The 24,350-nt window shown below is 41.7% G+C and overlaps 1 protein-coding gene across 2 annotated transcripts; it reads left to right on the top strand.

Annotated features, from left to right (window-relative positions):
• Window positions 1–5,267: 5,267 nt before the first annotated feature.
• Window positions 5,268–22,546, top strand: TICAM2 (TIR domain containing adaptor molecule 2). Of its 2 annotated transcripts, none has more exons than XM_059916908.1 (2): window positions 5,268–5,481; window positions 18,505–22,546. In XM_059916908.1, the coding sequence occupies exon 2, from the start codon at window positions 18,521–18,523 to the stop codon at window positions 19,148–19,150; it is 630 nt and encodes a 209-aa protein (XP_059772891.1). In that variant the 5' UTR covers window positions 5,268–5,481; window positions 18,505–18,520; the 3' UTR covers window positions 19,151–22,546. The 2 variants fall into 2 exon arrangements, with proteins under 2 accessions (XP_059772891.1, XP_059772890.1); XM_059916907.1 differs by having other exon boundaries at window positions 18,394–22,546.
• Window positions 22,547–24,350: the final 1,804 nt, after the last annotated feature.

Here is a 24,350-nt window from a genome sequence, read left to right as displayed (position 1 = left end):
TAGGCTTTAGATTTTATGGCCTTCCAGAGGGCCCACTGCACTGCAGTTTGTACCCTCACTCCAGGGTAGCACCCTTGGGCTTCAGTCTAGAGCAAGGGGTGTTTCACCACTTTTGGTGAATACCAAACCCAACCGTTGTCTTTCCAACTCTTGTTGATGACAGTACAACTCTGCTTCTCAACTTATTTCTCTAGAATGGCAGCCACCCCAAGGGCAAAAGTAGCTTCCAGAACTCAACCTCTTCCTGAATTTGACGAGGTAAATTCTGTCTTACATCTCCAAGGTGCTTATTGTGTTTCTTCATATTTCATCTTAAGTGGAAACATTGGTCCAATGACCTGTTTTTTCATTACCCACCTCTAGAAATTCAAGGTTACATCTTGGTCATGAATAAGATATACAACGTCTGTGCTTTCATTCTCTACATCACCCTTGGGTGACTCAAGGAGTTCCAGATAACCTCCAGATAGCATCCTTTTATCAGTGACTCATGTATTCATTCAGCAAATATTTATTTAGTGCCAAGTATGCTCTATCCTTTTTTCTAGAAATAGAGATTCAGTGATAAACAAGAACTTAGTGTTTTGTTCTAGGAGACAGACAACAAGCCAGTTTTCATATGAGAGGTTTTTAACCTGAGGTGAACCCCTTAAAATTATTTGCAAGGTTTAATATATATCTTCAGTCTTCTGAAGGGAGTTTGTAGTTTTCATCACATTCTCAAAGGAGTCCATGACTCAAAAAGTTTTATTAAAGAATCACTGCTCTGTATGATATTAGAGTAATTTTAGCTCTTTTATATTAATATAATGGTTTGAATTATAAGCCTAATTTGTTATTTATTCCACATTGTGGAAATTGCAGAGCTGGACATTGATTAGTTTTAAATAAAGCTTTCTGTTATTTAGTAGATGTTTGACTAAATGTCTGCTGTGTGCTAGGCACTGAGGATACTGAAGTAAATATGATAATTTATACCTTCAAGGCATGTGCACATAGACCCCAAACAGAAAACTATGAATCTTACCTAAAAATAATAGTTCTCAAACATTGGTGGTATAAGAATCACCTAGTCAACTTGTAAAAAACTGATCTTTCTCAGGTTCCTTCCCCTGAACCTGAGACTTTGATTCAGTACACCTGGATTGAATCTTGGACATCCCTCCAGAATTCTGAGGCAAGTGTTTTTAAACCACATTTTGAGAAGTAATAATAGTAAATACTTTTGTAATACTGTTGCCTGCTGTACTGTGTTCTGCATTCAATATAATTTATTTACTTCTCTCAAGTAAATAAATTATATTTATTATAATTATTTATTATAATTATATAAAAAAACGGCTTTTTCCCATTTTACAGATTAAGAAACTGACGCACAGAACAGTTAAATTGACTTGACAAAGGTCACACAATTAGTGCTAGAACCAGGGTTCAAATGCAGATATCTGCAGGGGCAGGCTTGTAGGGGCAAGCTTGTGTCTCCCTTTGTACATGTAGCCTCCCAGTCACTCAGAGATAAGTGAAGCGCTGATCTTGACCCTCAGTGGCTCTCTCATTTCCAGGATCTCCCTGTTAAATTTTTGGCCAGTCCACTGGTCTGCTGCACACCTCACGTGAGATCACGACTTCAGGCTAACAGCTATGGGCTTTCTCCATTTATTTCCTCCCAAGTTTGCAATTTTTCTTGACAGCACCACTGGGTATGGACTTTTTGCCCTCTACTCTACCAAGTCAAGTTGGCTCCCTCCAGCTGTGGGGCTCCTGGCTTTCATTGCTGGCCTCATGCTGGTAGCACTGTTGCCCCAGCAAAGCTGAGGAGTATTTTGGGGATTGGGAGATAAGAGCAGCTTCTGGTTAGAATGCCGCAGATTCCCACTACTCCTACCCAAAATTCAGCAGAGTTTTTTAAAGTGAATAAATGATTCTCAATTTGTTGCTTTCCTTTGGTCAATTTCCAGAGCCCTCAAATGATTGTTTTTGACAATTTTGTCCAGTTTATATTTGTTTTGGGGGGAGAGAATTTGATGGTATCTTCACTGTCACTAGCAGTCCCTCCTATCCATTTTGTCAGGTCTGGGATTTGATTTTACCCCACTTACAATCTAATAAGTTAGCCTATTACTGTTTCATGGATTCTGACAGAAGACACAAAACTCCCGGATCAGAGACAGAGGATTTTGTTACTCATGACACAGCAAGCGGCACTACTATCAGCATATTTGCAGTGGTTCCTCTTGCTCACAAGCCCCCTGTGGGTGACACGAGGCCCAGGTCCGTGCTACACATGCAGTGGGTCTGTGTCACATCTGAGGAACACTGAGCTTAAGGAATCCACCACTTTCGTAGCAAGCAGTAAGCAAGCTTGTTCTCTGCCCTGGAAGGAGACAGTACCTCAGATCTCAAGGTTGCTCACTGTAAGTGCTACCCTAAGAAATGGCTCAGGTAAAGAGTAGTCAGGGTCTTGCACGTACTCAGTAAGACATAGAGGAACATAACAGACACATGGATAACTCTCTCTCTCAGTTCATTTCATCTAAATAGCTTATTGGAATGAAGTTGTTAGTATCTTTCATATTTTAAATGTCATGATCTGTGGTGATGTTTCCTTTTTATTTCTAGTATTATTTGTGTCTTCTCTCTCTTTTTTTGCTGACTAGTTTTACCAGCTGTTTATTAATTTTATTAGTATTTTTCAAAGAACCATCTTTTGCTCTTGTGGATCCTCTGTTATTTTTCTAATCTTGAATTTCTGGTCTTATTTTTATCATTTTTATCTTTTTATTTGGATTTCATTTCCTGGGTATTTTTTCTTCCCTAATTTCTTGATGTGGTTGTTTAGACAGTTGACTTCCTGGCTTTGTTTTCTGATATGCCCATTTAAGACTAGAAATTTCCCTCTCATTGTATTTTAGCTATATCCCACAAGTTTTGATATTTAGTATTTTTAGGAATATTCAAATTGAAATATTTTATGATTTCTGACGTGATTTATTTTTTGATTCATGGCTTATTTTGAAATGTGTCTTTTAATTTCCAGACATATAGGGGCTTTTCTCGTTTTTGTTTTTGTTTTTCAGATTAGTGGTTAGTGAACACATTCATATTATTTCAGTCTTTTGATTTGTTTTTATTTGCTTTGTGGAGACTTGCTCAATGGCCAAAAACATGGCCTGATTTTGTTAATGTTCCATATGTATGTGAAAAGAATATGTGTTCTGAAATTGTATTGGGTGCCATAATCTGTATCTGTCAATGAGGTCAAGTTCATTAATCATGTTCAAATCATTTATATCCTTACTGATTGAGCTGTGAGTCTGATGGACATATGTAAGATATCCAGGGAAATGGTAGAGTAAGCGAAAGAGGACAGTGGATCAAGACCCTGAAAACACGAGCATTGAATGCCAAGGGTTTCAAGGGTATGAAGCCACAGGAAAAACGTTTTACATGTCAGAGAAGCCATCTCTTTCCTGACTTAATTAGCACTCCTCCCCACTTTACTCTGCTTTCTTCCATTCATTCATTCTTTTCAATGAATGGATCTGAAATTGTACACAATGTCTGTCCTCTGTCTCCTGCTCTAGACTGCACAATCTCCATGAGGACTGGGGCCATCTTTGTCTTGTTCACACTGTATCCCTAGTGCCTTTAGAAGACTCTAAATATTTGTGGCATAAGTGATTGGTGCATTTTCTTGACATGTATACTTGATAATTTGGGGAGAAAAATTTAACTTGTAACCAATTTGAAATTTTTTTTTAGTACAACATGTGAATATTTATGAAGAACAATGCAAAATTTGGAGCAATTTAAAACATAAAATGAGACAATTCAAGTAAATTTGCCCTTGACATTAGTGACTTTAGGTTCACTTATGCATGTGATGTGGGTGATGAACGGGGAAGTAAATGTTTATCGCATTTGTCATTAGTGATATTTCAATGAAAAAGTTTAGAAAGCAGTGGTATGAAGGGTTGCCAGAGGAAGAGGAATAGGCAGAAGAGACTGAAAGAGAAGAATTTTAACAAGTAGGATGAGTATGAAGCCCCCACGGGTTGTTAATACCAAGGAACTAGAGTATATGGAGGAGACAATGATCAACCTTGTCAATTGCCAAAGGGAGATTAGGAAATGAAGGGGAAATGAAGGCAACAAAAAGTACCAGATTTAGTAACAGGGAGGCCACTGTTTATCTGAAAAAATAGAGGGAGGAGGAGAAACCAGCTGTCAGTGCATAATGAATTGTGTTGACATGATGCTTAATAGGGCATTTCACCAAGTAATTACTGTCTGCCAGTGCCACCTTCAATGGCCCATCCTCATGCTAAGTAGGGGGGGAGAGGAAGAGAAAATAACTTAGCTCTACCAGTAGTAAGCCTCTGAGATCCAGGTATGGGCCTTCAATTCCAATGTACTATTCATTGTCTTCTCTGACGTTTAGTAATGGGGTTCTCCTCCTTTGGCAGTGAGTAGGGAGTGCCTGAAAAGAAGGCGGGGGGGGGGGTGGGGTTGGGTGGGGGGTAAGTGGTTTCTGAACTGGGTTCTTTGGGAATGACTGGGATTGGGAGCCTGAGATAGATATGGTAGGATAACATATTTGGCTTTATCAGGCATTTTATCCTTCTTAGAATTACTTGGTTGCTTTCCTGTTCTCCCTAACTATTCTGCGGAGTTCCAGTCTGTTTCGGCTGTTCAAAAGAATCTGAGAAAGGAATCTTTCTCAAGGTGGCTTTTGGCTGGTGTTGAGAGTGAGGAGGTACTGATACGCCACCACCCCCAACCAGGGATGTGGTTGACTGCAGCAGTAGTCAGTGAGAGAACCCCAAAGAGAAAGGAAGAGCCAAGGGACCAACTTGGAGGACCCGGAGAGTCGCTGTACCTCGGGAAGGGTCTTAGAGGGTTTGTTTGGGTGAGACTGGCTGTTTCCTTCCTTTAGAGTCTAGGGGCTTCTGTTGTGAGCCCCGGGCTCCGCTGCAGGCTCCTGGGCGCGCTAGGTAGGCGCGGAGGCAGCGACTGCAGCTCCCACGCCCGCACTCACGTCTGTAAGGAACAGACAGCTGAGTCCCTTTCCTTCCGGGCCTCCAAGTCGGGCCTCAAGGGACATTAAAAAAAACAAAACAAAAAAAAAGCAGCGCAGGGACAATTACCCTGCGCGAGTTCCCCTCCTCCGCCCTCCCGCCCTCTCGCCCTCTCCTTCCCGCCGCCCAGAGACTTCCAGCCTCGTGAAGCCCAGACTCCCTCCGGCGGGGTCGACCTGCAAGGGTTAAGTGGCGGCGCGTCGCCGAGGGGAGGGGGCTCGGCGGCCCCCTGACTTCCGCACGCCCCGCCTCGCGCGGCGCCGGGCCGCGGGCGTGGGGCGGGGTCTGCGGCGCGCAGTGGACCGGCCGCCTCTCCTTCCCGACCCCCACGGGAAGTCGCGCAGCGCTCGGCGGGCGAGGAGGACGGACCCGTGGCGGAGGTGCTGCGCCGCTCGCCTCCCCGGCAAGTAGCGGGCGCCCGGGCGGGTGGGCTGGGGGCCGGGCGGGCGCGGGGGTGGGCGAGCCGGCCGTCCTTCCAGCAGAGTTGCCTCGCTCTGAAGGGAGGACCCCGCAACTCTCTGCCTGTCTTGTAAGTGTCATTTTGACTAGGAAACCTATCTTTTAGAGAAACCTCAGAACCCTAAGCAAAGAGCCCAGCGTCTCAGAGGGCTTAAAGGTTCTGTGGGAGCCTCCGCCAGGCACACTTGAGCCAGTGCTGAAAGTTTTGGTTTTGGTTTGCTGATTTGGGATCTTGTCCCAAAGCTAATTTGGATAGAAATAATTTGGGCTGGCAGCTGTGAGCTTGTTTTCAGAATTTTGTTAGTTAGGACCTCTCCAGTTTTTCATGGCAGTAAACTTTGGTTTTAAAAGTCTTTAAAAATAATCTTAAATAGTGCGTTGGTTATAGAGATAAGCAACTTCATTTTATGTCTCACTGAAATCAGAAAGTAGATGGGCATATATAGAATAATGCCTTACATTCTCCTGAAACAAAGTAAATGTTAGTCAGATGTCCAGCTGTATGTTGGATGTTTTGCACCTCATCTGTTGAATCATTGGCTCCCTGTGGTATTTTTAAATTTATTCGTTTAACAAATACCTGCTGATAAATCACTTGCCTTTAAATAATCCCCGCTAGACCAAATGTCTCCTCCTAGGTCCCACCCATTTCTTTGCTCCCTTTTACTTAAAAAGACAAAAGAAAGAAAGAAAAGAAAGAGAACCAGAAAAAGGTCTTTGAAAGACTTGCCTCCAAGCCTTTATTTCTGCTCCTCCTGTTTCCTCCTCCACACTCTCATCTCAGGCTTTTTGTCTCCATCACCCCCATGTCACTTGTGAAATCCAGTGTCTGTGTACATTTCCACCTCCTATGACACAGTTGTTCGCTCCCTCCTCCTTGATATTTTTTCTGCATTTGGCTTCCAGGTCACCACCACCTTCTTCTGCATTTCCTTTCACCTCACTGGTCACTCTTTCTGTGTCTCCAGGCTTTTCCTTCTTTTCTCAACCACTGTTAGACTGCCACAGTGCTTGGTTCTTGGCCATATTCTCTTTTGAGCCATAACTTTCTCCCAAGGCAATTTCTATCCCAAGCCATATTTCATGACTATAAATAACATCTATAAGCTGATGACTTCCAAATTTTTCTTTCTAGTTTTACTTCTGTCCTGAGCTCTAGGCGCATGTGTCTAGCTATTTGCTCAACATCTCCACTGGGAAGTCTGATCAGCATTTAAATGTAGTGTGTCCAAACAGAATTACTGATACACACCCACACAGTCCTCTTCTGTTTGCCCCTCACTTACCTTCCTTATCACAGGAAATGTTACTGCCATTCAATGAGGCTGAAACTCTAGGGATCGTCATCGACTCCTCTTTTCAGCTCTGACCCCACATCCAAGCATCCACCAAACTGTTGACTCTACCTTGAAAAGATAGCTCAAGTTCGACCACATATTATGTGCCCTCTCTAACACAAACCACAATTCTCTTTTACTGGACAACTGTGAAGACTCTGATTTGGTCTTCCAGCTTCTACCCTTGCTTCTCTATAGTGTTTCTCCAAACAGCAGTGGTTTTTTTTTTAAAATATCTAATCAGAACTTTCACTTCCCTTCAAAACCTTCTGGTGGCTTCTCATCAGAATCATAAAAACCAAATTCTTACGATGGCTCAAAGCCCTGTGTCATCTCACCCCTGACTGCTTCCCTGGTCTTATCCTCTGCTTCCCACCCGTCCCCCCCCCCACCCCCGCCCCGTCCCCGCCCTGCCCCCACCCCGCCCCGCCCTCAGCTGGAGTGGCTCTGATCTTGCTGCTGTTCTCCTTGCCTGCAGCAGGCCTCTGCTAGGCCATGGCAGGCTGTACACCTTCACTTTCCTCACTCCCCCGTTCAGATACTGTCTCAGGGGTTACTGCCTTAGTCCTGGTAACATCTTGTCACTGATCCTCTGGGTTGGTGGCTGTTAGATACTGAACGCTGTTCTCTAATATTCCACGAAGCTTATGGCACCGTTAAATCCTTATTGGTTGCTAGGACTCTCTAATATTGAAAGTGCACAAGCAGCTTTCTCTTGAGTCTCACTTTGATAAGATGTACAAGTTTGCCCTTTTATAAAATGTTGTTCCTGGTTTGGAGAAGGTTTGCCCTTTAAGGCTAGTTCTCATTCTTAAATATAGAAAATGAAAGGGAAATACTCTGTTTACTGGAAAGAATATGCAATATTTTTTTTTCAATTCCTTTGCTTCAGTGGGAAGCAGTAGTCTCTGATTCAGAACCTTGTTGAGTGGTACCAGTAACAGGTAGTTTTAATGGGAAGAAGAAAAATGAAGGCACTTGTTCAGAGAATATTATACACGTCTTTAAGTTGTGTAGTGACTGAGCCAGTGTCAGAATAACAAGAATCATAGCAAGATTCAGTTCTCTTTTTAAAATATGTGGGAATGGAAATGAAAAGCAATATTTTCATCTTCACGAAAAGCTGTTGGGAAATAAAAGACCGTTTAATTTACATCATGTTTATTTCTTATTTTAATCCCAAGGAACTAGTTCTGTGATGTTACCAGTAGAATAGGTACTATTAGGCTGGCCAAAAAGTTTACAGAAAAACCTGAATGAACTTTTTGGCCAACCCAATACCTTCCTCTCTTTTAAAAGAACAGAAAAAATTTTTTTTTCTCATTTCAGAGTTGGGATTTCAGATGCTTGAATAAACATATACAATAGAAGATTAAATAAAATTTTAAAATAAAGGGATTTGGAATATGGAACAAAGAGTAGGAGGGTTAAAGGAAAGCCATGAGTGAAATCATGGTCAAATCTCCCGCCCCAAGCTTCTGTATGTTGATTAGACAGCACTCATCGACCTGGACCTTCCTAGCAGCTGAGAAAAGAGACAGGCTCCACAGATGAAAAAGACAGTGCTCAGGGGAAGACCAGTTTGTGTATTTTTGTTTTTCTACCTGATAGAAGCAATTTTTTAAAAATTAATTAAACATTTACTTGCTCAAGGACCTGTTTTAGGTACTGTGGAGATGAATAGTCTGCCTTCTAGTATGTGTAATTAAGTAAGATATTGGAGGACCCCTGTTGGGTTTAGAGTTAGCAAATCCAGACTATTGGAAAATTTGCATATAGATAAACAAAAACAGGAGATCAAACAGAGTTAAACCTGGAGGTGAGCTCAACCCATCCCAAATGTGCAGATATGGCACATAAAGTATATACTATTTGAGGCATTAAGTGAATGTGACCTCTATTTAAAAACGAAATCTAGAGAATAATGTATTTACTAAGAAATCTTTTTTTTTCCACATTACATTATCATTGTAGAAAAAGGGTGTATAGATATAGATACATGTACATTCACACATCTACCATACACAGCTAACCAATGTTAACTTTTTGGTATACTTCATTCCAATCTATTTTCTCTATAGTTTGTTTTTACAAAGTTTTACAGTATATTTTATTTTATAGTCTATTTTTTTCACTTATTGTTATGGAAGCATTTTTCATGTCGTTAAAATAATGCGTAACATTTGTAAACATTTTGATGATTTAATAGGGTTCAATCATATGAATAATACGACATAGTTTATGTTGCCATTCCCTACTTTTTGAACATTTTGATTGTGTACCTCCAATAGAATGTTGGCTAGCCTATGATACTATGTACAAGTTCTCTAATAAGGAAATACAGTCATGTAACTCATACTTCAGAATTGCAATAAAATGTTTCCATAGATCCTGTGACAGGAGAAAGCTGAGCAAGTTTGAGAAACAAAAAAAAGACACACATGTAGGGAACTGGGGGAGCAGAGGGAAGAGAAGCACGAGATAAGCTTGGAGCTGAAGGAGCCGGATCCTGCAGGACATTCTTGCCATATTAAGAAATTTTGATTCTAAGAGCAGTAGGAACCCATTGCAGGGGTGTAAACGGTAGTAATTTGATCAGTTGTATGTACTTAAAAAAGATCGTTGTGGCTGCTGAGTGGAGAATGGATTAGACTGACCAAGAGTGGCTATAGGAGACCGATTAGGAAGGAGCAGTGTAGTAGACTAGGGGAGAGATGTTGATCTAGAGTGAAAATGCAGTGGAGAGGGAAGTGGAACATTTTGAGATGGGTTTTGCAGGTTGGCTTGCTGACAGCTTGGAAGTGAAAGTGTAGGAGTGGAAGGAGAAAGTGTCAGTGATGCCTGAGGTTTCTGGCTGTTGTAACTGGGCAAATGATGGCGCCATTTTCCATGGTGGAGAAGTCTGGGAAAATGAGGTGGAAGCTACCTCCCAGGCCAGCAAGGAAGACAAGTTAAAAGTGCTGTGTGATACATATTATAAGAAATATGAGGGACTTCCCTGGCAGTCCAGAGGTTAAGTCTTCGCCTCCCAATGCAGGTGGTGCAGGTTCGATCCCTGGTTGGGGAGCTAAGATCCCACATGCCTCATGGCCAAAAAAACCAAAGCATAAAACAGAAGCAATATTGTAACAAATTCAATAAAGACTTAAAAAAAAAAAAAAAAAAGAAAAAAGAAATATGAGCAGGATATTATGGGCAGCCGGAGGAGGAGTACTTAACTCAACCTGGAGATCAAAGGAAATGCATTCAGCCAAATATGACCCTGGAGCTGTATCTTGAAATAAATGTACCATATTTATATTCACACCGTTTTTAAAAATGTAACGTAATTTCTCATTAAAAAATCCATACATTTGGATAGGCTGGTCCCTATTCTGATTGAGTCAATAATTTATATACTAGGGATGATAAAGAACTATCTGTTCAGCTATCTCTCAACTTGAAAAACTGTGTTAGGTCTTATATTTGGAATTGTCTAATTCATTCATTCATTCAGAAGGTATTGTTGAATGCTGTCTATGTGCAAGACTCTGGAGATACAGTGACAAGCAAGACAGATTTGGTGTTAGTTTACAGTCTAATGGGAAAGATGAGAAACTAAGCAGATACTCAAACATGTAATTAATTGTAGTGTGACTAGAGCCATGAAGGGAAGATACAGGGTTTTAGACTCCTACAGATCCCTAACATTTCTAATGCAAGCTTTGGTACCTAAAATGAAAAATACAGGCACTAGCTTAGTTAGACTGTAAGTATCAATGGGTAATATTTGATAATTAATCCTTTCCTTTACACTGGGCCTTTGCTATCCTTATGGATTCTGTGCAAGCCCCAAAAGAAGAAAATAAATAAATGACAGCTGACTCTCAATAATGTTATTTCAGTAAAGAACAGGTGGATTCAAATTCTACCCATCCTATTCCTGAAGATATTGATCACCCTAGTTGGGATTTTATTTTAATAAAATATTTCCAGTGTGAAGAAGCCTGAAAGAAAAGTCTACATGTTCCTTGTCTGGCTGGCTCAGGTCTATTCTGTTGGGTCCTGACAATGAATACAATGGGTGATACAGGCCACACGGCTCCTGTTGGAACTATTCAGTTCTGCCTCTGTAGCATGAAATTTGCCATAGGCAATACAGAAATGAATGGGCATGGCTGTCTTCCAGTAAAACTTTACTTATAAAAACAGGTGGCAGACCATGTTTTGCTGCTGACCTGCTGTAGTTCCCTGGCCTGGATTTGGATGTTGTATCAATCATAGTTTTGTTGCAGAGAACAGAGTCTACTATAGCTAGTTTAAGCAGAAACGTGTACATTAGAGGATATTACAAAATGTACAGTATCACTGGGTAAGTTGAAGAGCTAGAGTCCAGATTGAGTTTCTAGGAATACCTCAGACCACCACCTACCGAACTGGTCTAGTGGCACTGGAGCTTTTTAAAAATCTATTTATTTATTTATTTTTGGCTGTGTTGGGTCTTCCTTGCTGTGTGCGGGCTTTCTCTAGTTGCGGGAAGCGGGGGCTACTCTTCGTTGCGGTGCGCGGGCTTCTCATTGCGGTGGCTTCTCCTGTTGCGGAGCACGGGCTTCAGTAGTTGTGGCATGTGGGCTCAGTAGTTGTGGTGCGCGGTCTCTAGAGTGCAGGCTCAGTAGTTGTGGCGCACGGGCTCAGTTGCTCCGCGGCATGTGGGATCTTCCCGGACCAGGCCTTGAACCCGTGTCCCCTGCATTGGCAGGCGGATTCTTAACCACTGCGCCACCAGGGAAGTCCGGAGCTGGAGCTTTTGCCACAACCACGAAACCTCCTGCCAGATCAGCAAGCTGCCAGCTCTGAATCACACCAACCCTGCTAGTCTTAACCAGCAAAGTCACTGCCTCATGCTCTGCCTCCCTTCATATTTAACTCAGACTAGTAAGTACATCTGATTGGCAGAACTTAAATTACATCCAGAACCCTAGCTTCAAGGAAGTCTAGGAAATGGAGCTTTTAGTACTTGTGGTACAGGAAGTACAGGAAGGTTCACTAAAAGGAAGTTGGAATAAGTTTTGCGTGAGCAAATCTGCAGGATCTGTTACAGAACGCCCCTTTGTCTACTTAACATCCGTACCTTCCCTTCTTTCCATACCTAAACCTCCAGACGATGATAGCAAGAAATGTGCTCTCTTCCAATATAATGCAGCCATCCCTGATAAAGAAAAGCAAAGTGCACACTCACCTTCTGCCAAGAAGCTAAAACCCAAAGTCCTGTAGGTCACCGCATCATCTGCAGTATTCATCACAGACATTAGCCCGGGACCTAGCACCCTCAGGAGTTAGGTGGCCTCTCTCCTCTCCCAGGGAAAGGGGGAGTAGGAGAGAGAGCTGCCCAGTGACCAAGAGGAGAACAGCTCGGCTCTAAGAAGCTCCCATCCATACTTTTCATTCTTTCTCTCTACTAGCCAGTTCCCTCCGTTCCCAAGCATTCTGAGTTTCTCCTCTCTTCATGAAATCCTCTCCCCACCCTATGTTCGTTTGTAGCTGTTGGCTTCTTTCCTTCTTAGCTAAGCTTTCCCCTCCCCCGCCCCCTCATCCTCATCCTCTAGACTCTTGAGCATACTGGTGACTCCCACCATCCCCTGTAACTGCTCCGGAGAACCTCAAGGGGCTCAATGCCTTGGACGCTGACCACTGCTCGAGGTACTCTCTTGCCTTGGCTTCCGGATTCTTTGCCTGATTTTCCTGCTGCCCAGGTGCCACTCCTCCCTCTCCTTTATGGCCCCCCCCTCCTCCAGGTGCTCCTCAGGCATTGATTCTGTCTTCAGCTCTCTTCCTTCTCTTTTCTTTCTACTTCAGTTACAGATTTGAGCTAGTGTCAAGCTCTTATCTCCCATCAAGATGCTCTCCTCAGCCTCGGACCTACATGTGTAAGTACCCATTGGACAGCTCCTGTTCCAGGTCACAGGCACCCTAAGCTCCCTGTGTCCCAAACTGGATGAACTGGTCAACTACATCCAACCCCCACCCTGCTTGTCTCAGCAAACGACTCAGCGAATGTAACAAGGCATAGACTTGGGAAGCATACTTGATCCTTCTTTCTCCGTCACCCTCCCAACCCCTGGCACCTCCTACATATCTTCATCTCCACCATAACTTCCTTAGTTCAGGGCTCTGCTTTCTCATCTAGGTTATTGTAACAGCAAAATGATCCTAATACACTGTGCCCTCTGGTGCTTCAGTGTTTTTTTTTTTTTTGCAAATGGTGCTCCCACTGCCTGGAAACCGTCCGCCTCTCGGCCTTACTGATGCAGTGCTCCCCACTGCGTGTCCATCCTGAGTGCTCTGGTAGCACCTGTTATTTGAATGAAGCACCAGTGCAGTGAGTCCTAATTATCTGCTTATCCTGGGTCCACATCCCTAAAACCCAGCAGGTCTTGGTGCAGAGTAAGTTTTCAACAACCCTTATTAATAATGACAAAACCTATTTATTAATTGAATTAAGCAAAGAAACTATTAATTTTGTATGTATTTCCCACAAGATGGTGCTATTCAGGTAGGAAAAAGTTCTCCGGGGCTAAAGGATCCAAGAACTAGATGCCTAAATGTTTGTTAAATGTGTTACATTTCAGAGGCAGTGATTTAAACGCATAAGCTTTTTCTGTGGTAAACACATGGACAGGTTGAAAATGGTTTATGCATATGTATTTTATTATCAAATTATTACTGATCATTGTTTTACTTACTGCTTTTTGGGAGCCTCTCTTCCCAAGTGGTCAAAATTTTTTTTAAATGGAAACAGTAACTCTTAATTCTAGGGCAACAGACTTTTAAGGAGGGTTGCATTTGGGTTTTTCAGAGATACAGGACCAATAGGTTTTATAGAGAGAGAGGAGGGAGGGTGGGAGATTCATTTTAAGGAATTGGCTCATGTGACTGGCGAGGCTGGCAGGTCCCAAATCTGCAGGGCTAGAAACAGGCTGGAGATGACTTTGCAGTCTTGAGTCTGAAGGCTGGAAACTCAGGTGGAATTTCTATGTTGCCGTCCCAAGGCAGGATTCCTTCTTCTTTGAGGAACCTCAGTATTGCTCTGGCCTTCACTTATTGAGTAAGTTCCACCCACACTATGGAGGGTAATCTTTACTCAAAGTCTACTGCTTTATTTATTTTTTAAAATAGAAATATAGTTGATTAATACAGTATTATATTAGTTTCAGGTATACAGCATAGTGATTCATTATTTTTACAGTTAAAGTCTACTGCTTTAAATGTCAGTCTCACCTAAAAAATACCTTCAGAGCGACATCTGGACTGGTGTTTGGCCAAACAACTAGGCACCATAGCCTAGCCCAGCTGACACATACAGTTGACTCTCACAAAGGTCTTGGTGAGGAAAGTAAACTTTGTATGAAAGAGAAATTCACACTGATGTTTCACTTTTTAGTTTGGGACAGGGGAGAGAGGGCTGATGGCTGTAACCACCCTGAGGAACCTCCTGGGAAATTTCTGCATGGAGAGGGGCTGTCCTGGGATAGGACCCAACGGGTGCTGCCCTGACTGTCTTCCAGCCACGGAAGTCTTCTGCTGGGAGCAAGAGTACACACAGACACTAATCAGCATTGGGTAGGGCTGAGGAAGAATAATAACCTTGTGGACACGGTAATCTCACCCCAATGGGCTCCATCCTGTATCATTTATACTACAAAATGAGATTGAGGTTTGGGGCAGTCCTAAGGAAGGGGTTTTGCTTCCTCTTTTACTGAGAACAATGAAACAGTCAAAGGGAACTTCTGCAGGTGTCCTCTGCCACATCCACTCACCCCCCTGTAGGCACACAGCTTAGTTCTGCCTTCTCTTATTGCTACTAAAGTAAAACCGTAAAGTTTTCTTTGGCTTCTTTGTTATGTATTTAATAACAATATTAACTGCTAACATTTATGGAGCACTCTTCTAAGCCATTTGATCTTTGTAAAAACCTTAAAGGTAGGTATTATAATTATCACCATTTTACACATGATGAAATCAAAGCACAGAGATATACGTACAGTAATTTGTACAAAGTCTTGCAGTTTTTTTTATAGTAGGGCTGGGATTTACATTCAGGCAGTCTGATTCCAGAGCACATAGTCTTAATGAGAATGGAATTTTTTATTTGTCTCTCGCATGCTCTGATTCTTCTTTATCTTCTTTCTTATTTCCTGTAACATCTGTGCACACTTGCCCAGTGTTCATATATGCCGTGCTGTTCTTTTCATCTTACTCCTATTGAATGTGGGGGGATTCCTTTGGCACCTTCGTTTGCCTAGATATACAGTGAATACATTCTGGACTCTCTTTCCTTCTTATCCTGGACCTGTTGATCTTCCCTTCAGAACTTCGGTTTAAGGGCTCCATCCTGATGGGTTGTATCTTTCCACATTTCTGTTGCCCTGAAGGGATGTGATTAGCTCAGTTGGGCTGTGGTCAATAGTAATTGGTAGTTTTGGTCTTAGATCTTTTCTGGGGCAAAGGATGGAGGTGGAGGTGTCATTCTGTCAAGTGAAAAGCAAAACAAAACCAAAAAAGGTTCAATCTTACAGAGAGCGATTTGGCCAAATCTATCACTATGACAAATGCATTTGTCCTTTGATACAGAAATCCTGTTTGGGGCAATTATTCTGCAGATGACCTTGCACATAAATGACCTTTGTACAAAGTTATTCATTGCCGCATTGTTCGTGATAGTAGCAGACTGGAAACAAATCACGTATTGAAGAACGGGACAGTTATGGTACATTCACATGCTAGAAGATTATGTAAATAAGAGGAGGTTCTCCGGGTGCTGCTATGGAAGGCTCTGAGGTTATATTACTAAGGGAAAAAGCCATCTACTATCTATCTGTCTATCTACCTACCTACTTACTGCTGTTTGGCAGTGTGTGTGTATATATACAGTAATACTTTTTTTTAAAAAAAGGAAAGAAAAAATATATGTATTCATGAGGAAATATTGGAAGGCTATAGGAAAAACTAATAAAAGCGGTCACCAGTAAGAGGCCATGGGGGCAACAGGATGGATGGGGAAGACAAGGATGGGAGTGGGGCTTTTCCATATAAATATTTTCAAAGTTTACCCTTCTAAAAAAGTAAATAAAGAAATGTCCACACACACACACACACACACACACGTTTTTATTCCTGTGAACAGTGGTCCTGTGTTCTTCTCCCCTGCAGCCACCTTGACTCTCCTCCCGCTTAGCTGAGGGGAAGGAGCTGAAACCTCAGTGTTTTGACCCTGACGCTAACTGTCCCTGATGGAGGAGGAGAGCACGGAAGAGACTTCGCAGGATTCTCCGTGCCAGCCTTCTCCCCTCTCCTGTTTCCTTCTGCGTTCCCCGCCTTCCTTCTGTTCTCTTTGTTGATGGAGTTAATTAGCTCCGGGTGAACACAGGTTCTCCCCCTTCCTTCCAGCCTTGAGAACCCCTGTGAAGAATCTGGACCACTTCCCCATCTCTGACTCACGTGGTGGTGGGAAAGGCAGATCTCCAGCGCAAAGCTTCCCGCATCTTTTCCCCTTGGCTAGCTCCTGACTCTCCTCTCCAAATTAGAAGGTTATGGTGAAGTTTTCAGACATTGTCACTAATTTTCTCCTCGCTGGTCTGCTTCGGGTGGGGGTGGGCAGGAGTGCTTGGAAGTTGGAACAGCACATCATAGATTTCTGGAGTATTTTGCTGTTTTTTGCTGACCAGCGTTTAAGAAAAATGAGACGTGAAATTGTAATTTTTCTTCATAATGTAATTCTTTTGTTGTTTATTTTTATTTATCTCAAAAGATTCTGTGTTTGGACTCAACACACCATTTTACCTTAGAAGTTTTCAACACTTTTTAGTGAAAATCTTTTATATTACTTCACATGCACTCATCTGCAGCAGCTGGTGATTAAGATAATGAAGTTAAGTTGGTTTAACAAACCTATCTCAACGAATAAGTGAAGATCATTTTAATTGACACTTTAATAGATTTCTCTGGATAGTTTTTTTTTTTTAATTCAGGGGAACCTTCTTTCGCAATTCTGCGTAGTAAAACTTTTTTAATGATACAATAAAAAAGTCAGCAGTTAATCCTAACCAGTGAAGAGAGTCTGAGTTCATTTAGGTTTATTAATTGGGATATCAATAGCATTGGAGGGTTGTCATGCCTTAGACTACCACTTGGTGGCTGGCACAGTATACTGTGGATCAGAACCTGAAGTACAGACAGAATAAATGACAGGCAATAGCCAGCAATTCCTTCACTATTCAGAGGCAGTAGCAAACCCTTTCACTCCTTATATACATTAGAAAACAATTCTCTGTGTTTTTCCTTGTTTTTTCTTCCCATAACAGTTTTTCACCATTTTTGCTGAATGGTTGCTTCTAAACCTGACATATTTTGGCATATGTAGCTATGTTACTTAGGTCATAATGAATAAAATTCTAATTTCTTCTTGAACTCTGGTCTTTGCCAATGAACAATAAATAAAAATGCTTTAGAATATAGCCTATGGGCCCATAGTTTGAAAACATGGAATTTATAATTATTCTAAATTTTCTGTCTTTTGATAAAAAAAGAACCCCCCCTTGAAACTGCCTGTTTGGGGGTTATATTAACAACACTGCCGACATTATCTGAAGATTTATTTAAATTAGATTCACATGGAGTGTGTTTCTTTCACAGCTATCTAATTCTTCCACTCTGAATTTAGGAGTTTTAAAATAAAAGAACGAGTATAGACTACAATGATTATTTGTTAATTTCACTGGAGAAAATCACAAGGCTTTGTTTCCAGATTTCACTTCCAAACCAAGATGTTAATTTCTCCCTAGGTGAATAAATGTTTTCGTAAGTATTCCCAAGATTAGCTGGAAGAGATATTCCTTACTTTTCACAATCCTTATTATAGTTTCTCCACCAGCCCCACTACAACACGGCCTGATCCTAGACAAACAAAAAAGCTCTGAACCCGTGAATTCTGGGCAACAAGTCGTTTGACATTTCAGATCTTCTCTTCTGAGTCAGTAGAGCTGCCTGCTAGCCATCTTTAGGATATCTGTATTCTGTTTTGTATTTGTGTTTGATACAAAAATAAATTTTGTATTTAATGTTGGAATATTCTGTTTCTTTAGGTTTTCGTGTTTCTAGCTTACACAGTAATTTGGTTATGGAGAAGTTGGATTTAAACTCCATATGGGTAGAGTTGATATGGTACCTTTTCTCTAAAATACCAAAGTAATTTATTTTAATTTGGAGGTTTATAGTGTGATTATAATACCATTTAAAATTTCCACATATCTCCTGTTATATTAAACTGGACCCTCTGTTTAACTTACCCTTGACTACCTGTGGTAGCCCTTGTGAAGCTCAAAAAAGACCAGTGATTTCATTTCCCAATGATCTGTTTGGCAATTCTTTCTTAGAGAACTTTATATTATAATCTTTTTGAGGTTTTCGGGGTGAATGAAATTTTCCATTTTTAATGTTTTGATTAAGTTTACGGTATTCTGCTTTGTTATTTCTCCTTTTAGAATGAAATGAAATGCTGAGAAATAAAGCTTTCCTATTCTGATTTGGATCTTTATAATGGGTATCGGAAAGTCTAAAACGGATCCCTGCCCTCTTTCTCTCTCTTGGGGTAGAAGCCACAGTGTGGATATGAGTCAAAGACACAAGTCAGATTCCAAGAAATCTGAAGAAATCTCCCTGAGTAATGCTGCTGCTCATAGCAATACAGCGGAGATGCCAGCAGGGGAGCAGGAGGGAGCCAAGGGAGTGGAGGAGATGCCAGAAGAGGAAGAAGAAGAGGTGTTCCTCAAATTTGTGATACTGCATGCTGAAGAAGACACAGACGAAGCCCTCCGAGTCCAGAATCTGCTGGAAAATGACTTCGGCATCAAACCTGGAATAATCTTTGCTGAGATGCCATGTGGCAGGCAGCATTTACAGAATTTGGATGATGCTGTCAATGGGTCTGCCTGGACAATCTTATTATTGACCGAAAACTTTTTAAGAGATACCTGGTGTAAGTTCCAGTTCTATACGTCCCTCATGAACTCTGTTAACCGGCAGCACAAGTACAACTCCGTCATCCCCATGCGGCCCCTGAACAACCCCCTGCCCCGAGAAAGGACTCCCTTTGCTCTGCGAACCATCAACGCCCTGGAGGAAGAAAGTCGTGGCTTTCCTACACAAGTGGAAAGGATTTTTCAGGATTCTGTGTATAGGATACAGCAAGCTATATGGAAAGAGACCAGAAATACGGTACAAAGGCAATTTATTGCCTGAGATGGAACACACAACACACAGCAGGCTCTTGTTTTGTGAAACAAATGATTTATCTTCACTTGAGAAAGCATATTTCTAGGAAAAGTTTAGATGAAAGAGAACCTCACTCTTACAGGAACTTATGGAGCCCAAGAAAGGTAAATTTCTGCAGGACAGTCTATAGAATTGTACTTTTCGATGTTTCCATAAACTTGAAATTGTCAGTTTCAAGAACTCTGTTTCCTCTCACAGTTTTCCTAGTTCATGATTACAACAAAAGATATTTTAAATTCATATTCCTCGTATTGAACTTGATCAAAACCTTCTATGATAGACATTTAAAAAATACAGTAACACTTTGATTTTGTTCTCAAAGGAACCGCAGAAGAAAATGGCCTCGAGAGATCCGACCGCCCTCACTTTCGAGGCACCTCTCATGAATGTTGCAATAAAGCGTTCCCGGTGTTGTCACCCAGAAATAGGGATAGCCAGACTAGAACATTTAGAATGTTGAGTGTGGAAAAATATGAAACCCAAAATAGATGTGAGAATGGTAGGGCTCTTTAAAAGAAGCCAATCAAATGTGTTTCCTTTCTCTTGGAATTTGTATATTTGGAGGCAGTTCCCACCACTGATTAGTGGCCCATTTGATGGTATTGTGGTCAGGGACTTCGTGCCTGGTGTTGACATGACCCCTGGAGCTGGAAGCTCTCCATTGTTGGTCATTGTGTGTGACCAGGAGCTTCTGAAAGGTGTATGTATCCTTGGCCAGATGTTCTCCTTTAAAATCAATAACCTCTCCTATGGCAGCTGTTAAACATTCCTCTCTCACACAATGCCCTATCAAGGAAATATTTCTCAGCTAGGTGATCACAGAGCCTGACTCTGTGTGTGTGTGTGTGTGTGTGTGTGTGTGTGTGTGTGTTGTAGGTCACTTTCAGACTTGGGATAGAAGTGGGAGATGCGTTTTCTGGCATCCTCTTCTAGTGCCCCACACTCATAGCAAACCAGAGGCCCCAAGAGGACCGGGTCCTGTCTTTCACAACCCTTCTGCCCCAGCTGAGGTTGAGGGAGAACCATCAGATACAGACCAGGGACGAGACGGAGTGTGAATCAGGTCACGTTGTAATGAGAAAAGCAGCAGATGGGGATCAGGAGACCTGGTGGTTCTAGCCCAGTCTCTTTCACTGAGGATGAATGGGACCGTGGGCAAGCTATTTACCCTCCTTTATCTGTGAAAAGAAAGGATTGGATTGATGAATCTGTAAAGGCCTTTGTCCTCTCCCAGAATGTGAATAACTAGGAACCAGAAAAGGGAACAAGCAAAAAAAAAAGGTAGAATTGTATAACGTGATTTTATAATATAATAGATGCAGGAGGCTTCATATATATGCTCACAATGAAAGGCTATTGTATGTTTACAGTGTAATTGATTTCTAATGCTTCCCATTACACTTTTATAGTCACAGAAAAATATTACAATACGTGCTTACTCAGATTTTTTAATTTTTAAAATTTTTTCTAGGGACCCTTGAGGAAAAACATTCTGCCCTGTTTTTCTTTCTCTTTATTCCCACTTCTCCATATCCCCTACTAACACTAGGGTCTGCTCACAGCTTTCTACAGTCCGCCTCTTCGTAGTCATGAATCAACACGTTTCATAATCCTGCAAGTAAGTCAAACCTCCCCCACTACTAGTACTTATCAAAGATGAGATTCTTCTCATTGTGTGGTGAGTTAAAGTTCCCTTCTATCATATTAGCGTACTACTCACTTTTTTTTTCAGTTCTAATGATAAGCATTCTTTTTTTTTTTTTTTTTTGCCACACTGCTTCCTGTATCTCCAATTTCATATACAAATAAAACATTAACCACCCGCCCTGCCTGCCTGCCAAAGTTGGACCAATTAATGCTGGATGGTAATTTTTAAATAAGTGTTTTTATTTTTTACCTTTGACTAATAAGCTTGATTATTTCCAAGTCCAGTGGAGATTGTGGAAAAGTGTTTTGAAAAGAGGCATCAATCTGTACTCCTCCACAGAGCACCAGGCACAATGTCTCACTCGATTTGGAGTTACATATATATATTTTTATGATGAATAAAAATGTTAAGTACTGAATAACTGTCTATGCTAAAATTAACTGTTGTAATAAGGGATTATCAAAATAGCTAAACTGAGGGTGAGAAGAGGTAAAGGTGTGGCCCTGGTCGTGTGAGTGTGTGTATACGCATGTACACGTGTATAGATTCAGACTTACAGGGAAATTCTGTAAAATTTTGCCACATGCTGGAGAGCATCCATTTTGATCATCTGCGGGTCTCATTGCCCACCCTGGAGCTTCACAGAAGAACCTGAGTTGTGCCTTGTGTGTCAGGATTCTTTCAGCTGTAAGAAACAGAAAAGCCAATGCCATGTGACTTTTGCACTATAAGGAAAACTTACTATCTAACCTAAGAAGAGGTCCCCTAAGGTATGGTGCCTCAAAGGTGTCACTAAAAACCCAGTTCTTGGGCTTTGCTGGTGGCGCGGTGGTTGAGAGTCTGCCTGCCAATGCAGGGGACACGGGTTCGAGCCCTGGTCTGGGAGGATCCCATATGCCGCGGAGCAACTAGGCCCGTGAGCCACAATTACTGAGCCTGCGCGTCTGGAGCCTGTGCTCCGCAGCAAGAGAGGCCGCGATGGTGAGAGGCCCGCGCACCGCGATGAAGAGTGGCCCCCACTCACCGCAGCTAGAGAAAGCCCTCGCACAGAAACGAAGACCCAACACAGCCAAAATAAATAAATAAATTAATTATTAAAAAAAAACAACAGTTCTTATATACAGTGGAATATTGTGCCACCTTAAAAAGAAATAAAATTCTGTTACATGCTATAACGTGGATGAACCTTGAAAACACAATGCTAAGTGAAAAAAGACAGACACAAAATGACACATATTGTACGGTTCCATTTATATGAGTTACCTAGAGTAGGCAAATTCATAGAGAAAAAAAAGAGAGGTGACCAGGGGCTGCGGGGAGGGAAGAATAGGGAGTCATGTTTCATGGGTACAAAGTTTCTGTGTGGGATGATGAAAAAGTTCTGGAAAAGGGTAGTGGTGGTGGTTGTATGACATTGCAAATGTATTTAATGCCCCTGAATTGTATGGTTAAAATGGTAAATTTTATGTATATTTTACCACAGTAATTTTTTTAAAACCCATATGGTCTTTCCATCTCTTTGCTCTGCCATCCTCAGTGTCCCAGCTGGGCTTTCCTTAGAGTTGTACTATGGCTGCACCAATGTTAGGCACAGATATTGAAGCATCCAGCCTAATAAGACAGTGGGAGTGGTTCACCCAAGTGAGGAAAAATATTTCTTCACTGCGTTGTTGAAAATTGCTTATGGTGATAATAAAAAGCCATCTGACTTCTAATTGGTTTTATTATTATTTTAAAATTCTCTCCACCTGCATCCAGGTGGACTACTCGCATCACCTCCCCCCTCCCTCACACTGTTGTGGAGTCAGACACCCTGGTTTTTTTTTCTTTCATGTTCACCGTGTATCTCTATTCTCAGTTCTATGGTATTTGAGTATTTACATTTTCATCTTTACAGATATATTTTTTAAATTTTTAAAATTTTATATTGAAGTATAGTTGATTTACAATGTGTTAGTTTCAGGTGTACAGCAAAGTGATTGTTATATATATACATATATCCATTCTTTTTCAGATTCTTTTCCCATATTGGTTACTACAGAATACTGAGTAGAGTTCCCTGTGCTATACCATAGGTCCTTGTTGGTTATTTTATATATAGTAGTGTGTATATGTTAATCCCAACCTCCTAATTTATCCCTCCCCCCATTCCCCTTTCCTGTTTGAAAACAAACCATAAGTTTGTTTTCTATCTCTATGATTTTTTTTTCTGTTTTGGAAATAAGTTCACTTGTATCTTTTTTTTTTTTTTTAGATTCCACATATAAGCGATATTATATGATATTTATCTTTCTCTGTCCAGCTTACTTCACTTAATATGATAATATCTAGGCCTATCCATGTTGCTGCAAATGGCATTATTTCATTCTTTTTTATGGCTGAGTAGTATTCCATTGTATGTATGTACCACATCTTCTTTATCCATTCCTCTGTCGATGAGCATTTAGGCTGCTTCCATGTCTTGGCTATTGTAAATAGTCCTGCAGTGAACATTGGGGTTTGAATCCCACCTGCGTCCTCTATAAATTGTGATGTTACACAAGACACATAATCTTCCTGGGTCTCAGTGTTCTCATCCAAAAATGAAGATAATAATGCCTCCCTGGTAGGGTTATTTTGAGGATTAGATGAAATAATACCTACGAGGTACTCACATAGTACCTCACGCGTAACTACCATACCAGTTCTATCCTACTAGAACTATTGTTGTGGCCTACACACATTGACTCTGCAACATGGGATGGGGCAGAGGGAAAATATAATTACCCACAACCTTGTTCTTGGAACCATTGTAGCTTGTAAGGAATAGATTTTTAAACAAAGAGGAAACGAGATGCTGGGCCTTGTTTCCGTGTGCAGGACAGTTCCCGTCCAGGCACCGAACATTGAGAGGAGCGCCCTGATCTGCAGGGGATGTGTGAGCTATAGCTGTTGGCGTGGAGGAAGCTGGGGGCAGGGTAAACGCGGCAGCGGGGCCCCGTGACTGTAACAAGTTAGGGAAGTTGGGCCATAGACTAGAAAAGCGGGAAAGTGGAGTCTAGAAGTGCCAGCTCTGAAGCCGGTTCATGGGAGTGGCCCGAGTGCGGATGACTTCAGCTGTGTTTTTTTGTTCTTGATGCTCAGAAGAGGTAGATACAATTTGCATATATTTGCATTTGAGCAGGGTCACCCCTTTAACTCAGCCCTCTGCTGGGGCTCAGGAAGTGCCAGATAATTTTGTTTTGGCTGGGAATACAGGCTGGATGAAGCCTCGTTAGACCGTTCCCCTCGGGGTGGGTGGAGGGGTAGTGAGAGAAGCACTCATCTATCTGCTTTGCTCCTTCCTGTCCTGACGAACTGGATTTCTGCCCTGAGTTCAAGGTTGCTTGCTGGGCTTAATCCCTTCCAGTGCAAGTCAGGGCTGTTTTCCACTTCAGTCCCATGTCGTTCACTTTTGCAGGTCCTAAAGCCTTAGTCGAGCCTTGGAGTGGACCCAAAACCTGTCAGAGCCTCAGGCCTCCTCATGTAAGGATCAAGGGA

The sequence above is a fragment of the Balaenoptera ricei genome, chromosome 3, assembly GCF_028023285.1.
Source record: "Balaenoptera ricei isolate mBalRic1 chromosome 3, mBalRic1.hap2, whole genome shotgun sequence".
Taxonomy (NCBI): domain Eukaryota; kingdom Metazoa; phylum Chordata; class Mammalia; order Artiodactyla; family Balaenopteridae; genus Balaenoptera; species Balaenoptera ricei.
Note: the sequence above shows the minus strand (reverse complement) of the source record. Positions and strands in the feature narration are given on the sequence as shown.

What these genes read in the sequence shown, in the direction of transcription:
- TICAM2 (XM_059916907.1), top strand. Translation starts at nt 18,449, where the DNA reads ATGGGTATCGGAAAGTCTAAAACGGATCCCTGCCCTCTTTCTCTCTCT.